At 43.5% G+C, this 16482-nt stretch overlaps 1 protein-coding gene across 1 annotated transcript in view; it reads right to left on the bottom strand.

Annotated features, from left to right (window-relative positions):
- The window catches only part of UBAP2 (ubiquitin associated protein 2), a 99228-nt gene extending 82989 nt beyond the window's left edge, over window positions 1–16239 (bottom strand). Inside the window, 5 exon segments of the mRNA XM_038401233.2 lie at window positions 92–169; window positions 2355–2508; window positions 8272–8382; window positions 10868–10945; window positions 16100–16239. Coding sequence (XP_038257161.1) covers window positions 92–169; window positions 2355–2508; window positions 8272–8382; window positions 10868–10945; window positions 16100–16198 — 520 coding nt within the window. The 5' untranslated portion in view covers window positions 16199–16239.
- Window positions 16240–16482: the final 243 nt, after the last annotated feature.

Raw genomic sequence — 16482 nt, 5'->3', positions numbered from 1 at the left:
GCTACTCTTCCTTTTGAGATCTAAAAAAGCAGGTTATCCTTTCAACAAGAGAAAAGCCGTGATTGTCCACACATCAGCAACACCACATTACCTCTCCCACGGCCACGTTTCCCACGGTCTGAAGGCCTCTCCCCTTGACTGTTTTCCACACCATTCTCTTCTACTCGAACTGCAGAGAGAAGACAGAAGATTGATAGGGAAGGAAATTTTATCTTTACATTTGTAAGATGTTTGAAAACAACAGAGAGTAGCAACAGATTGTGTAGCTCACAGTTTCTAACAAGCACCTAAATAAGCTGCTGCATTTTCAGAGGTGCTGAGCTGGTACAGCAGGTGAAGTAGAGGTGATGGGAGTTGTGGGTGCTCAGCACCTCTCAAATCAATACACTTATTTAGGCATCTTAAAAATGGATTTGGGTTCCTAAATGTAAGTTCATAAATCTTGCACCCTGCATTGTAGAGTGGGGTGGGGGGCAGGGGAGATCACCTTTCAGCAGGAACCCTACCTGGGGCTGTAGGGGGAAATATGGGGCAACAGGAGCTCTGCCACTCTTTGGTGCTTCACACTCTGTCCCTGGCCTGTTCTGCTGACCTGTCTGAAGGAGGACAGGATCATGACCTCACCTCTCTGAGGAGGCAGCTAGCCTTAAACTGAGCCTTTCCTACCCAACCACATTCTGACTGTCCCTTGTAAAAGAACCAGAAGGAACTAGAAGGGGGTGAGGAAGAAGCCTCCCATCTCATGCTTTCCCTTTCCCCCACCTCACACAGAGTCCACCAGAATCTAGTCCATTACATTTAACCTGAATGGGACACAATGTTTTTTGTTTTTGTTTTTTACAAGAGCTCTATAATTACGTTCCGTGGAAAACCTCTGGCTGGATGTTTTCAAGTGTCAGCTGAAATCCAAAGAAGGGGGTCCCTGAAGGAAAATGACTCTCACCACTTACTACAGTACTTGTTACTGTTAATGGAGACTCTGCACTGCATGACTTGTATTCAGCACTGCAATGGGGACATAATGTGCACATAAAGGTGCGGAGAGCATATTTTACAAGATCTAGAACCCATTTGAAAATCCTAAATTCCAGATTTAGCACAGAGCCCAAAACTTGAAGGCCAAGCTGCATTTGGCTCTGGCAAACAAATTCTGGGTAACTACTTTTTTGTTTTGGTGAATTAGGGCTTGTCCACATGGTCAGTTAGTACATGGCACACTAGAGCACTGTACATTCACACTCTGGCTTACCATGTACTAAGTCTCTGATATTCCCTTATTTGTTCCAAAAGCAATTTACAAATTTCATTAATATCCTCTTTACATCATCTTCCAGATGATTAAATGAAACAGCATCTAGATACTATTCTATTCTACATAAGTTCTTACAGACCCTGATTACTGTAGCATCCGAGGGCTTTTCAGTAGTGCATTAAGCAATGTGACTAACATCTAGCACATGTGGTTCATTCACTCTCATCATCTCTCCAAGGGGAGAATTGTGCGTGCAGTGTACTATTTTGTATGGGTGGAGGTTTTTTGTTTTTTTTTTAAATGTATGTATATTTTCTCATATGGATTTGGTATTAAAAAAATACATATGGTATGGGACATTTTAAGAAATGGCTTAAATAATGGGTAACATACTCAAAGGTGATCTAATTCAGTACTACCTAATTTTGGAAATAGCGTTTGCAGCATTTGGCACACTTTTGTGCAATGTATTTGAATCACTGCCCTTGAATACACTGTGGTAATTCTAATAATGTTTAGGTTCACACCAAACCCTTTCTATTTGTGTAGAAGCTTATCTTTTGTGCATGGGTGTGCTCATAATTAATCCCCAGGATATACCAAGACCTTTTCATTTTCCCTTAAAGGGAAAAACATTTCATAAAACTCAGACCACCCTCAGGTTCTCCCACTCATATGACATGGAATCAAAACTTGGCTATTCGCTTGTTAAAAGAAATGTATGGAAAATGTATCAGGTTTTATCTGCTCTACAATGCTCAATATGAAGTCCTTGCAAAGGTTCCATTCCAAATATAAGTACCAAACAGCGACTCTCAAAAGATTATGTAATCATAAAAAGGCAGAAGGTATTTCAAATAAATTCAATTTGCCTTTAAAAAGATAAATCAAAAATAAATTCTCTCGAAACCAAGACATGTAACAGCATCATGCATACCTGTTGCCAAAAAAACAAATGCAATAACTCAGTCACCACACTGAGGCTCTGCTGGACTTTATTCCACTAGATCCTCTTCTCTTTCATAACTCAACCAACTTCAGCGGCAAGGAAGAGAAAGACTAAGGCTACTAGAGCTTTAAAAATGAAGGTGTCTGTGCTTACACTCTCGGCCACGGTTGCCTCCTCTTCCCCGTCTGTTGGAGCTTCCCCGTCCACGGCTCACTTCCCTGTCCCCTCGCTTTTCTCTGTTCTCTTTGTTTTCTGAACTCTCTTTTCCAAGGCTTTTCTTCTTTCCCCCTACAGTCTCCCATGAAGTCTATTTGGGTGGAGAAGTATTAGACACAACAGATCAAAAAGCAGAGATAACCAGTCAACTTTCCAAAACTTTCCAGCCCAAACCCCAATTAATAGATAAATGGATCTCGTGTGTATAAAGCCACAGATATACGTGATGCTTTTCACATGCTAAACTAGGACAAAGAGCAAGGAAGACATCACTGTGTGAGGGGGAAGAAGATACAGCTTTTTGAGAGTGGGTTTTCCCACATGGAACATAGGTAGCACACATTTAATATCTCAAATCTTTCTGGCTACAACTGACTCAGGTTACTTTAAAGAAGTCTAGGTAGACAGCATAGCAGAAAACCTGCTAAGAGGTAGGCATTCATCCTCTCAACTGTTTTCAGAAGTCTGACTGGAAACAAACAGGACTGAATCGTTCCATCTCTCGGCATGACAGGGGAGAATGTATATTTGCAACAGGGAGAAAAAGAGGTCAATGAGAGAGCAGATGGATTAGAAAACAGAACAAATGAACTTGGCTTTCTTGGAATCTAAGCACTGATGATCAGAGTATCAGAACTGCAGCTTGGGGAAACTGGGCCAAAAGAAGTCACCAAAACAAGCCACTATGCCCAAGGACTGCAGCACATTGCATGTAGCATTGCTGTTTCAGAAACTGCTGCAATGCACAAGCAAGAGAAAGCGAAGAATCAAGGCTTGAATGTCAGACCTCTGCTCTCATCTTAAATCCACAGTTACATTCAGGATTCGTGTCAGACCCTTAGGAATTACAAAACATTTGTAGGAGTTTAAAATGAAATAGCTAAAAAAACCTCAGAACAATATGGCTGTTGATAATATATTATTTAATTGTAGAATTAGGCTACTGAGCCATAGTTACAAAGCATGCATCCAATGAAGTGAGCTGTAGCTCACGAAAGCTTATGCTCAAATAAATTTGTTAGTCTCTAAGGTGCCACAAGTCCTCCTTTTCTTAAAGCAGGGGAGAAAGATTAAAATTTATTTGCAGTGTCAGTGTGCTAGGCACTTTATATACAGTTATGAGAATGAAGTCCCTGCCTCAAAGAGCTTACAGTCTAGACAAACAACATACAAACAGAGGGCAATTTATACCTCCAACCACCATCTGAAATGCTGGATTAAGCTGTGACCTCAAAAGAAGCAATGGTACCAATCATAATGAAGATGAAGTTTGGCTGCCATTAACTCTAGGTCCTGCCCAGTCTCTCCTGAACTACTCAGGCAAAGTTTCCATTCAACTCAAATCAAAGTCCCCTCTCCAGAGGATATGCTGTGACAAGCTACCCAATGATGGCTAGACAATGGAAAAGCCCCAAAGGTTATCAAGGTAGCAACACAAACTGAATACCGTAATGCTTTAAAAGTAAAAAAAAATCAAAAACAGTCTGTGCTTCAACTTCTCCATTGGAAAGAATTAGCACTACAAAAAGTTACTCTGGTGGCACCCTTTCGTTGCTAGCTGATGGGGGGGGGGGGAGTGATAGTTACAATCCTATTTCAATTTCTTCTCAGGTGTGAGAGGCTGAAGCACCATAGGTTTGGGCTTCTCCTAAGCTGACAGGAGACTGGACTACGAGTTGCACAAACAGGTGAAAGAATATGCAAAGGACATTAGTTTATATGTGGTGGAAAGCTTGATTTTCCTCCAATACAGGAGGATTACCATGGGGATCCAAGCGCTATGGTGCATGAAGCCTACTTACATGCTGAAATCCTGAGAAAGTTTGAGATCTCCAAAAGGAAAGAAAATCCTACAGGGTAGACAACTTACAAGTCACCCTAAAAGGGGTAGGAGTCAAAAGGAGCTGTCGTTATTTTGCTCAGACACAAGCTGTATGCAAAAAACACAAAAGTTGGGTTGTGGCAAACAGACAGGAATTTTTAAAGGCCTCAATATTATTTTCTAACGAGTCTGTGGAATTGGTGTCCCCCAATATGGGAAGAGATGTTTTTCTGGAAACGTAGACTCTGCAATAGCCTCTTTCAGAAGCAGAGAATCACAGTTCCTCCTTAGTGAGAACTGACCTCAACTGCTGGGAAGAGTAGAATTCCTGCTGAAACTGTCCAGATGTTAATGTGTGTGTTAAGTAGCAGGTGTAGAGCTATGAAGCAATCAAGTCCTTCCTTCTCCACTCATAAGAACTTCCACTAAAGTAATAGCTGAAGTGGAGGGTTTCATTAAGCCATTTAATGCTACTTATGCACAGAAAGAATAATTCCTCTAGAAGCAAGAGCTGAGAGGAGTTTGGGTCTCCCTAAGGATGTCTTCTAAGGCTAATGCTGGTATCCCCTAACAGGGAACATCTTAGAGGAGAGGAAAGCCAGAATCCAGGTAACTTACTGCCAATAATAGTCTGCTAAGTAACGAAGTTTTCAGCTGACCTTGTCTGAAGCAGTCCAAGTACCAGCTGCAGATCTGAACTTGGGCAGCAATGTAACAAAAGAGGCCCGTCTTGGGTGAAGTTATTGGTCTCATCTTAAGTGGCACGATGGATTGTTTGAAGGACCAGCTTGGCACCCTAGATTTGAAGGATTTAGCCAGCAAAACCGCTAGTCAGGCATGAAGACAGACGCTGACCATTTGAGTAATATCCCCAGCTGAAAAAGTAGTCAAAGGAACATTGCCTAATCCTTCCGTTGATTCTGTACATCCAGAAGAGGCTGTAAGAACAGGGATCTTCATAAAGCAATTATCAGACAGACAGACAGTATGTAGGCCTCAGTTCAAAGACAGACACTCATTGGCAGTCTTTTGGATGCTCTATGAATAGAACTTTTAACTATTTGTTCTTGCTTTTCTGCCATCTTGGCCGCATTAAATAGATTGCTTACAAGTTACTGCAGCATTTTAAGTGCAGCATATATGAACAACTAGAATCCCATGAAAACGTTTGACATCCTATAGTGTCTTTCAACCAAAGACCTCCAACACATTGATATTATTGATGCACGCTGAAGCTTTTTCATTTCACCTACCATTGGAATGTAGCCACCTGTGGGGCAGTTTGTAGCAACACTACACAACAGATAAGGACAAAGACGACTGCCTAACCAAAAAATTCCTCCTGCAATTAGGTAGACAGAAAAACTTCTCCAGCTGAACTTTAACCAGGACACTAAAGCAAATGCCCTCAGGGTAACAAAAAGTGACACAGGGTCTAAGATCCAATTTTCTCCTCTCTCATTAAACAGCCGCCGCTGGCTTTAAAGTCCTTCTGTGGCAAAGCATGGTGCTACTATAATTCTATGGCTGCCAAGGTTGGCGGTGTGGAAGCATGCCCTTGTAGAGGGAAGGCTGGGTAGACAGTACCCAGTTCTCAAGATGTATCCTGGGTGAACTACCAAGAGACTGCCTCAAAAATAATTGAAAAAGCCGGTGAATATGCACAGCAGCAAATTTTAAGAGCAACTTTAAATCCCTTAGTTTCATGTAAAAAATGTATACTGAGAAACTTGGAAAACTCTGCTATTTATGACATCAGTATTGGTTCCCAGCAGGCAGGCTCGGTACTACACTGATGTACAACCATCCAAGCCTTCCACACTTCTCTATGGTGAGTGACCGATTTGGAGTGGCTCTCCAAAGGGTGAAAGTGCTATGCCAAGCTATCAGAGTGCTGGTTTGCATCTGATTTACATAAAGCTTCTCTGCTAACAGAGAAAACATTCTAAGAACTGTTGTGCTCTAGCCCATTTAGGTTACTCAAAGAAGAATGTATTTTCAACTTGAAGACCATGAAGACAAACTTTTGAAGTCAGACTGAAATCAGTATTTGCTACAATTAAAATGCGATTATTATTTTTTTGTTCTAAGTATGTATTTGGTCCCTGCGAGATACCCAAGAAACTCATTCAATGCTTTCTGCTAGTCTTGATTTAACCACCTATTGTACAGCAAGCAATAGTTAAGGCTAAAAGCTAAAAATAACCCTAACTAAATGTTAAGTGCTAGGGGTGTGCTCCAGAGGACGGTGCTGCTCTGGGGGACTGGGGGCTGCCTGAGCAGTAGCTGGTGCCGCTGGCCCCAGGCCTATCCCAGCTGCTCAAATGGCCCTGGGGTCAGCCGCACCAGCCATTGCAGCTGTGGAAGTCACAGAGGTCCCAGAAAGTCACATGACCTCCGTGAAAGACTTGCAGCCCTAGCAATAGTCCACCTCCGAGGACCCCAACATCTAGACATAGGCTGAGCAGAGGAAGGTTTGTTTGTGACTGTTACCAGCTTACTTGTTACCAGCATTTCCTGTCCTCTCAACTAGAAACAGATCCCAATTTGTGATTCCTACGCTTTAGAAGCTGAAACAAGATTAACTGGCTTGTAGCAACATCTGAGCAGAACATGTCTTTGCACTGACTCATTATAGGAGAGATAAAGGAAGAGGGTTTAAAAGGAAATGAAGTCCAGACTTTCCTTCCGAGTTAGGATGAGATGAGGAAGCAGACTGGATCCCATCTGATAAATTTAAAAGGCTCTGCAGGAACAGCTTTACCCCCATTAAGACTCTTGTCCACTACTTCTTGGGACAAGAAATTTGCGCTACTCTGAATATTATTAAACACATTTGGAGATATTCCTCTCCCCTCCTCTTAAAGGGATTCTCACTAATGAGGCTATTAATGAAACAAGTAGCTATTTGCCATGTCCTACTGCTCCATTATTAGAGTTTGAACTGTAACTCCTCAGGGCACAGATCTCATCTTAATTTTACACTTGCTAAGTGCAGTACACATCTATGGAGCAATACTATATCTCTACAAGTGGCCGTTTCTCTTGCTAGAGCAGTGAAAATTGGCTATTCATGGCAAACACAAGGCTGTTTACTCTGGACCATCTCCAACTGCCTGAGACACCAGACTGATTAGACATGGCAGCACATAACACTGCATTTGCCATTAAGTACCAGATCCAGAGGTGGAGCTAAAGTGGTTTTGTTTATATGAAGTCTTAGACCTGGTCTACACTTGGGAGGGGATCGATCTAAATTTTGCAACTTCAGCTACGTGAATAACTTAGCTGAAGTCAAAATACTTAGACCTACTCACTATGGTGAGTCGACTGCTGCTGCTCCGCCATCGACTCTGCCTGTGCCTCTCGTGGCGGTGGAATATAGGAATCGATGGGAGAGCACTTGTGGGTCAATTTATTGCATCTAGAGTAGACACGATAAATCGACCCCTGCTGGATCGATCACTGCCTGCCGATCCAGCAGGTAGTATAGACATACCCTTAGTGTTTATCAGAGGGACTCAGCAATAAAGTGACATGGCAGCGACAATGTTTTCAAAGCTTAGTTTAGGGTTTTGTTGTGCATGCCCGAGTTTGTTTTTTTAAACTTTTTGTTAAGGCAAAGTTACAATAAAACATTAACATACTACATCATACATCAGGATCAGGTTAATATCCAAAGAACCGGGCTAAAGATTCTGGCTTGCTGGCTGGGAAGCCCTCCGGCTCTGAGCATGCTAAAAAGGATGACCAAATTTCTCAATACCTATGCTCCTTTTTGTGCTTCTCTTGTTTACTACTTGGCATGAAACATTTTTTTCACTCCAAGGACAGTCCAGATTTTACCATATCAATATGTGAGTGAGAAGTCTCCCCAGTCTTCATTCCTTTTTTAGGGAGAGCTGGAAGGAGATGGAGGGATTGGAGACTCCTGAGGTCAAGTGCTTGATTGTTCCCCCACAATCCACTCCTAGAAAGTAGAAAAGGGACCATAACAAAAATATGCTGTTTTGTTCACAAGTGGATCCTTACTGTGTCTGAGCTTCCTTCCAGCAGTATGTTGATTGCTCTATTCACATCCCCATTACAATCATGTAGCGCCACTATGCATTCATCCTGGTTCTTCCCCGTCACTTCCATGAGCTGGTAAAAACAAAAAACAAAAGTTAGACATATTAGATATCAAACCATTATTAAAAGGAATAAGGTGAGAATTAGTGCTACTCCAGACTCTCCCAAGAAGAACATTGCTGCTGTACCAAAGACAAACTGAAATGCTGCGTTTAAAATATATATATTTTTAAAGAATTGCTTGAGATCCCAGAGTCACTAACACCACATTTGCAGACATACAGGACAAATAAATACAGTTTAAGGGTGACCTGAAAAGCCTAACCATTGCCAAGATCTAAGCTCAGGTTTCTGTGTTTGCTTTTTATTTATAACTTAGGGCACTGGTCCCCAAACTGTGTGTGAGCTCCCCCAGGGGAGCGTGGAGGAACATTTGGAAGGTGCCCGGGTCAGTCTCCATGGGGGTCAGGGAGGGAGCACTACTCAGCCATACTCTGCCCACCAGCTCCGACTTTGGCCCCAGGCCCCGGCCTTGGCTCCTGACTGCAGCTTCCATTCCCAGCCGCAGTTCCAGCCCCTGGCTTTGGCCTCGGCCTCGACCTCCAACCATGGCTCGGCCCCACTCCCAGCTCACAGTCCCAGCCCCTGGCCCTACTCCCAGGGGGTGCGCACAGATTACATTACAGGTAAGGGGGAAAGTGACATAAGCTTGGGGACCACTGACTTAGGGTCAGATAGCTGTGTACAGCAGAGAAGCACAAAAGCCTGAGGAAACCTTCCCCACAATAGGCCACAGGGCATCATGGCCACAGCAGTCTCTGCAGTGCGCTTTCAGGGGGAGGAGGGATGACTGACGAGATATTTATAGTGGCAGATCCACCAACCCAACCTGCCCCCCTTCTCCGACCAAAAAACCCACCATGTATGTTGGGAGCCTCTGCCACATTCTGGTCCCTGAAGGTAGTGTAGCCCTCCTATGCAGAGTCTTGGAATCCTATGCATTTCCATACCCAACAGATGCACACAGGTTTTGCTACAAGCAGGGAGTACACGATTTGGCTCCTGGTGTGCACCCATTGCCATGGCAACTGAGCACATACCAGACAATTGTGTAATGTAGACATCAGGAAAAAGTAAGGAATAAAGACAATGCCTCAGACCAGGCTTTATAAATGAAACCCAAGAAAATGCCACTGGAAGGAAGGGAACAGCTGCCATGCAGTCACCCAAAGCTGGACCTCTAAGTGGGTGGATTGCTGGATTCTGCACCAGATGAAGCTGCTGATTGTTTTTCCAACAGTAAACCCAATAGTAGCACTTGGCAGCAAGTGATAATCATAACCCAAGGCACAGCAAAGAACTGAACTCTTTACACTGCTTAAGTTGCTAGTGATTACCCACTACAGCAGGGTAATTAGAACCCAGATCCGGGCATGCAAATGGAAGAGGAACTGATGAGAAGCAGTTTGATTTTACAATGAATTTATTTGCAATTTTAAGCCTACACATGCTCTTAATGATGATCTGGGTACTCTATTTTTTTTTAAAAAGATTCAGTTCACCTTTGAGCTATGTTTAAACTTCAGCTTTTCCTGAAAAGCTGCCAAGATGTTAGCAAATGCAGTTTACACAGGTGATAGATACTTCCCACATATGTGTATGCATAAGAGCTAAATACACTTTGGATTATTATATATTATTATTCTAAAGATTATTAAGCAATAGCAGCTCATTAGAAGGATGCTGTATCTATAGGAGATTAGGGCATGGACGAGAACTAGATGGATAAGGTTCCACCCAGACAAGCCCAATGAAACACTGGTAGATCAGAAAAAGCAATCAGAAAAATTGATAACAATATTGGCACCTCTGACTAAGGCTGGCACTTGTCACCGAGTTTTTCAGTTTGAGGATCTTGAAACTTCTTGGGTTGCTTCTATCTGGGACGAACATTTCGTTTTCATCTCTGTGATGGGACAGTTTCTTCTGAAAGCTCACCTTGTTATAATCACCCTGAGATTAGATGTGAGCACTATGAACTACATAGTGCTTTAACTTGGGCTCATCTAGGAGCTAGTGCAGAAGGCACCTATCTGGTTATTACACAGGGTTTAGCAGACCTGCTTATTGTCCTCTGCGTGGAGTTCTGGCTGTTGATTTGGACCAACAAAGCCCTACACCTGGTATGAGATATGCCTACCTGGGAGACTATCCCCCATGCAATATGGCCACAAATGCAATCAGCGGAGGTGTTTAGGTTGATTTAAATGGGAGGTGGCTACTGGCAGGGCATTCTCTGTGAGAAGTCCTGTATTCTGGAACTTGCTTCCCACCACAACCTGGATTCATTAACCTTCAGGGCATGCTGAGAGACCATGGGCTCCCCACTGCCACCAATCAGCTTAATCAAGGAGGTAGGTTGAAGGATAGAGGATGCAGTGTGAAAGCTTCAAAGAGATCACTCTGACCTCTGAAACCTGAGCAAACAAAACCATTAAGCACCAGACTAATGCTACATATAAAAGTCAATGCACCAGTAGTAACATGGGAAACTTACTTGTTTCACTTTATCTTCAAAATCTGCATCATTCTTATCATAGATCATCTGTGCGAGGCGAATCTGTTCTGCTGTTGCCTGAAAAGTGCAAATATCCAGTAAGGGTCCCAAAAAGTTTAATTAAAATATAAAACAAAAACTTGTGATTGTACTCATGTAATATCCCTCCCACTGTCACACACCAATTTTTTCTTCCAAAATTTTTAAAGAGGAATACAAGGAACAGGCTCAGAAGTTACATGAGGAAGGAACTAAAAGGGCTTCGTCTAGACCAGCTTTAAGGTTGGGGAGAAGGTATGTCAAGGATAAATTAATCTACACTACAATCGTGATACAGTCAGGGAATCTAGATAAATCCTAACCACACCCCTGTAACAGAATAAAAGTCCTACAGAATCCAGGGGCTTTCACCTTGTTGTAGGGACAGCTTCCATCAACAGTACAGCTTTGTCAGTGTGTAACCAAGCCCCTCAACTGTGCTATAGTATTAGGTCTCACATTTTTACTTGTGAACAGTCTCACTTGTTTTCCCTGTAAGCACTAAGCTTGTTTCCTTTGTCTCAATCTGTCACTGAATAATTTTGTTAATGGCTGTTTTTGTTGTTGGAAAGGTTGGTGCTTTGGTTATAGGTTTGGATAGCAGATCCACACTGGCAATTTGTCAGGAACCCCAAGAGCCACACTTGACTGGCATAACAGAGCAGACTGCAGCTGCCCTCATCTTTCTGGCGAAGCAGCAGCTGCCCATGGACATTAGTGGCCACATCATATAATGCTACATTTTGATCCATCATGTGGCTTTCAGGGATCTATAGCCTCTGTAGGATAAACCTCTAAAGGAAAAAGGAAGGGGGCTTTGGGCCACCTTTTGCTCATGGGCCTCATTCCATTCCCTCCCAAAACAGGAAACCTTTTCTACCTGCTGCATACTAAACTGAATGCTGGGGAGATGATTGAGGTCCCAAGTTGATGCTGACACATTGAGAAAGACTTTAGTGAAAAAGGGGATGATAGCTATCCATGGAAGAACACAGGAGAAAAACCCACTGTCGAGGGTGAATCTCATTACTACTGTGCAACCTTTCTGAGGTGGCCTTGTAAAATCCTATTCCTTGGCTACGAGTCAAAGTAGCCAACACTTCTTTCAAGAAGAATGCCTGTGTTGTTAGGAGTTTACCACAAGCACACAATTTAAAGAAGGCAGATGGCTATCACTCCTGCAATAAGTCTAAACACTGAGCGGAAGAGTTTAAAAATTGTTTTCAACACACCTCCCTCAGCTGCTGACTTACTGAGGAGTCATTGCAGCTGTCCCAGTTCCTTGAGAAAAGTGGCATATGCAGTGATGAAAAGTCAGATTCCAGGCTGCAGGACAATGTTTGTACTGATCACAGTACTCAGTCCTTTACATTTCAAGGTGTCATACATATATTATCCTCACAGATTTCAGAGTAGCAGCCGCATTAGCCTGTATTCGCAAAAAGAAAAGGAGTACTTGTGGCACCTTAGAGACTAACAAATTTATTAGAGCATAAGCTTTTGTGAGCTACGGCTTCCGATGCATCCGATGAAGTGAGCTGTAGCTGTAGCTCACGAAAGCTTATGCTCTAATAAATTTATTAGTCTCTAAGGTGCCACAAGTACTCCTTTTCTTTTTTCCAAAAAACACAGACATTGTTACCAAACCAGCATTAGTCATGGAACGTGTCGCTTTCAATATCTGCAGTCTGGTTTGCCCTTATTGAGTAAGTGTCAACTCTATAACTAGCACTGTATTAGCCCACAAAAGATTGCACCCTCATTTTTTGTTCTTATGACTAATAAACAATACAGCCAAGTTCTACCTGTCCGAAAAACCTTGACCAATCACAAAACACACTCACAGGGATTTTTAATTATCTGTCTTACTACCAACACACAAAATCAGAAAGCAAAAAACCCCCAAAAAATCAACAACACAAATGTTACAAACCCAGTGTAACACTGGATACCAGTCAGAGGAAGGAAAAATGTGTAATGTAATTTCTTATTCAATTCAAATTAAGATCAGCATTATACTGTGGGGTTTTAACGTGACTTCCGAGGTTAGCAGCATCCTCTCAATTCAGAGAAATGAATAAATAGCGACCACAAAGTAAAATACAGCACATTTCTGTTAGTTGGTAAGCTCCTCCAAGCAAAAATGCCAATGTGATATCTGAAGACAACACAGAGAAAACAGGACAGTCAGTACTTAGAATAAGTAATTCTTCAATTGACCAAACCAGCATCACCTTATGAAAAGGGAGGAGAGAACAATTTAGATACCACATGGGAAAACTCAGAAGATTTACTGTATCCAAGCTGTCAGGTTATAAAAATAAAGCTTCTCCCAGGAAAACCACTTTCTGGGTCTGTGCAGTTGAGCGAGACACCAAGTTCAAGACTTACAAATGCAAATCAGAGGGGGAAACTTGGAGTTACATAGTAAAAGAGACTACTATATGAAGTAGAAAGTCAGCCTCCCCATACCACAAGTCAATCCAAGAGTCAAGAAGAGGCACCATTCCCCAAGTGAGCACCAGTAGCCTGCTGCATTTTAGGATATGCTGACCTAAGAGACAGACAGACAGGCTCTTGTCAGTCCAGCAAAACAGATGGGTGACTCCTGAAATAATGCCAGATTTTCAGAAGTGCTCGGCATCCAGCAGCTTCCAAGCTGTTTAAAAAAATCTGGCTATTAGCGCCCAGCTTCTCTTTCCCTCCCCCACCCTGATGGGCTGGCCTAGACTATCACTGCAGGGTTGCTGAGTCTCTAAACAATGGAAAGATGGCCTAAGTCCATCTGGATAGAAAGCTGGCTAGATCGTCGGGCTCAACAGGTCACTAGTGATCAATGACTCCATGTCTAGTTGGCAGCCAGTATCAAGCGGAGTGCCCCAAGGGTCAGTCCTCGGGCCGGTTTTGTTCAATATCTTCATTAATGATCTGGAGGATGGTGTGGACTGCACCCTCAGCAAGTTTGCAGATGACACTAAACTGGGAGGAGAGGTAGATACGCTGGAGGGTAGGGATAGGATACAGAGGGACCTAGACAAATTAGAGGATTGGGCCAAAAGAAATCTGATGAGGTTCAACAAAGACAAGTGCAGAGTCCTGCACTTAGAACAGAAGAATCCCATGCACAGCTACAGACTAGGGACCAAGTGGCTAGGCAGCAGTTCTGCGGAAAAGGACCTAAGGATTACAGTGGACGAGAAGCTGGATACGAGTCAACCATGTGCCCTTGTTGCCAAGAAGGCTAACGGTATTTTGGGCTGTATAAGTAGAGGCATTGCCAGCAGATCGAGGGATGTGATCGTTCCCCTCTATTTGACATTGGTGAGGCCTCATCTAGAGTACTGTGTCCAGTTCTGGGCCCCACACTACAAGAAGGATGTGGAAAAATTGGGAAGAGTCCAGTCCAACAAAAATGATTAGGGGACTGGAACACATGATTTATGAGGAGAGGCGGAGGGAACTGGGATTGTTTAGTCTACAGAAGAGAAGAATGAGGGGGGATTTGATAGTTGCTTTCAACTACCTGAAAGGGGGTTCCGAAGAGGAGGGATCTAGACTGTTCAGTGGTGGCAGATGACAGAACAAGGAGTAATAGTCTCAAGTTGCAGTGGGGGAGGTCTAGGTTGGATATTAGGAAAAAAACTTTTTCACTAGGAGGATGGTGAAGCACAGGAATGGGTTTCCTAGGGAGGTGGTGGAATCTTCTTCCTTTGAGGTTTTTAAGGTCAGGCTTGACAAAGCCCTGGCTGGGATGATTTAGTTGGGGACTGGTCCTGCTTTGAGTGGGGGTTGGACTAGATGACCTCCTGAGGTCCCTTCAAACCCTGATCTTCTATGATAAGTACTTCATAGTCAGTGTCAACCTCAATGCCTTCACAATACGAATCTTTTTTATTTTCATTGTACCACTTCCTGTGGGTACACCACACCTGACAGGTCTTTGGAAGCTTTCTGGATCCTGCTGCAGATGCCTTTTTAAGTGTGGTCCCTATTGGCCACTGAGAGAAGCTTCACTCTTCCACCCAAGCTCTAGCACTACCTACAGATCCTCTAGCACAGTGGTTTTCAACCTATTCTCCATTGTGGGCTGCATACGCAGCTCTCTCTGTGTTCTGTGGGCCACATCCACACAATATATATTCTACCTGTATAGCCACATGGGCTGCAGCTGCGTGCTCATTGGGCTGCAAGCGACTTGCGGGTTGAAAACCACTGCTTTAGTATCAAGATTCTAGTCTCTGGACAGTAGAAAGAGCTGAAGTCTGAAAAGATGTGAAGAGCCTGTGGTGTAAGATCCTGGCAAAAGACTAGCAGACAGCCTTGCAGTTCCTTGCTGATCTGGAGCACTGCTGAAGAACGCAAGACTAGCGTGGATGTAGGAATATGGATCCCAGGCTTGAAGCCAGCAAGCAGTTTGCTCAGTAACCCAGTACAGTATTAAAATACAAGCTACCAGACATGCTCACCAAAGTGATGCAATGACATGCTCGCCAAACTGACGCAATGCTTTCTTCCCTCCCCCACTCTCAGTCTTTACTAAACCTAGGGCAGCAGTTCTTAAACTATGGGGCAGGCTTCCCAAGAGAGGCGAGGGAATGTGTCAAGGGAGGTGGGAGCTGTGTGCTTTTTATTTATTTATTTTTTGGAGGAGAGCTCTAGCTGTCAGCCCCAGGTGACTGGTCCTCATGCAGAAGGGCTGTGCGCGCACCCAGGAGGCAGGGATAAAGGGGACAGCTGCATTCCTGTCACCTGGGCTCTCCCCCTCCTACCCCCAATCCCTCACCTGGAGGCAACTCAGGGTCTCCTTCTCCTCCCCCATCCCTCACCTGGAGGTGGCAGGGTTCCAGCTCTCAGCTCCATGGAGGCAGCAGCAGCACAGAACGAATGGTGGCAACGGGGCACTAGGTCTGCTGTGACAAGTGATACTGATGAATATCACTTTTCATATTGCCTTCCTTACTTCTGTGCAGTGCTGCCTTCAGAGCTGGGCACCCAGCCAGCAGCCACTGCTCTCCGCTATGCCTTCAGAGCTGGGTGACAGTATATGTACTTGTGGGAGAGCATGAACAACTACAGACTCAAAGAAGAGGGCCCAATCAAATACTTTTGAGAACCACTGACCATGGGGATGGTTGCAGATCATAATATGACATTTACTCTCAACCTGAGGGACAGATATTACACAACACCTACCTGTACGACTTGTTTCTGTGGCTGTGCTGGCTGCGTGGTTGAAATCTGTGTTTTGTCCCGAGTGCCCCGGGTACGTTCACTGCCCACCGAAGTCATCATATACAGTATATACAAAACAATGTATGTACAAAATAGAAAATCTGAAATAAAAGGAAAAAACGTATCAGCTGGTTAAGACAGGATACATATCCTTGAACTACAGTACCAGATATATTACATATCCAAACTCAAGGAAGAAGGGTAAACTCATCCACATGATTTATTGCCTGTCTCTTACCATTAAGGCATGAAAATACAACTTTTTCAACTGGCTAGGTGCAAAATAGCATACACAGAGACAACTACTGTGAGTACTTAGGCAAAAGGCAAATTCAGTGCATAAC

Source organism: Dermochelys coriacea, chromosome 5, assembly GCF_009764565.3.
Source record: "Dermochelys coriacea isolate rDerCor1 chromosome 5, rDerCor1.pri.v4, whole genome shotgun sequence".
In the NCBI taxonomy this organism is placed as follows: domain Eukaryota; kingdom Metazoa; phylum Chordata; order Testudines; family Dermochelyidae; genus Dermochelys; species Dermochelys coriacea.
This window is presented reverse-complemented; position numbering and strand designations above follow the sequence as displayed.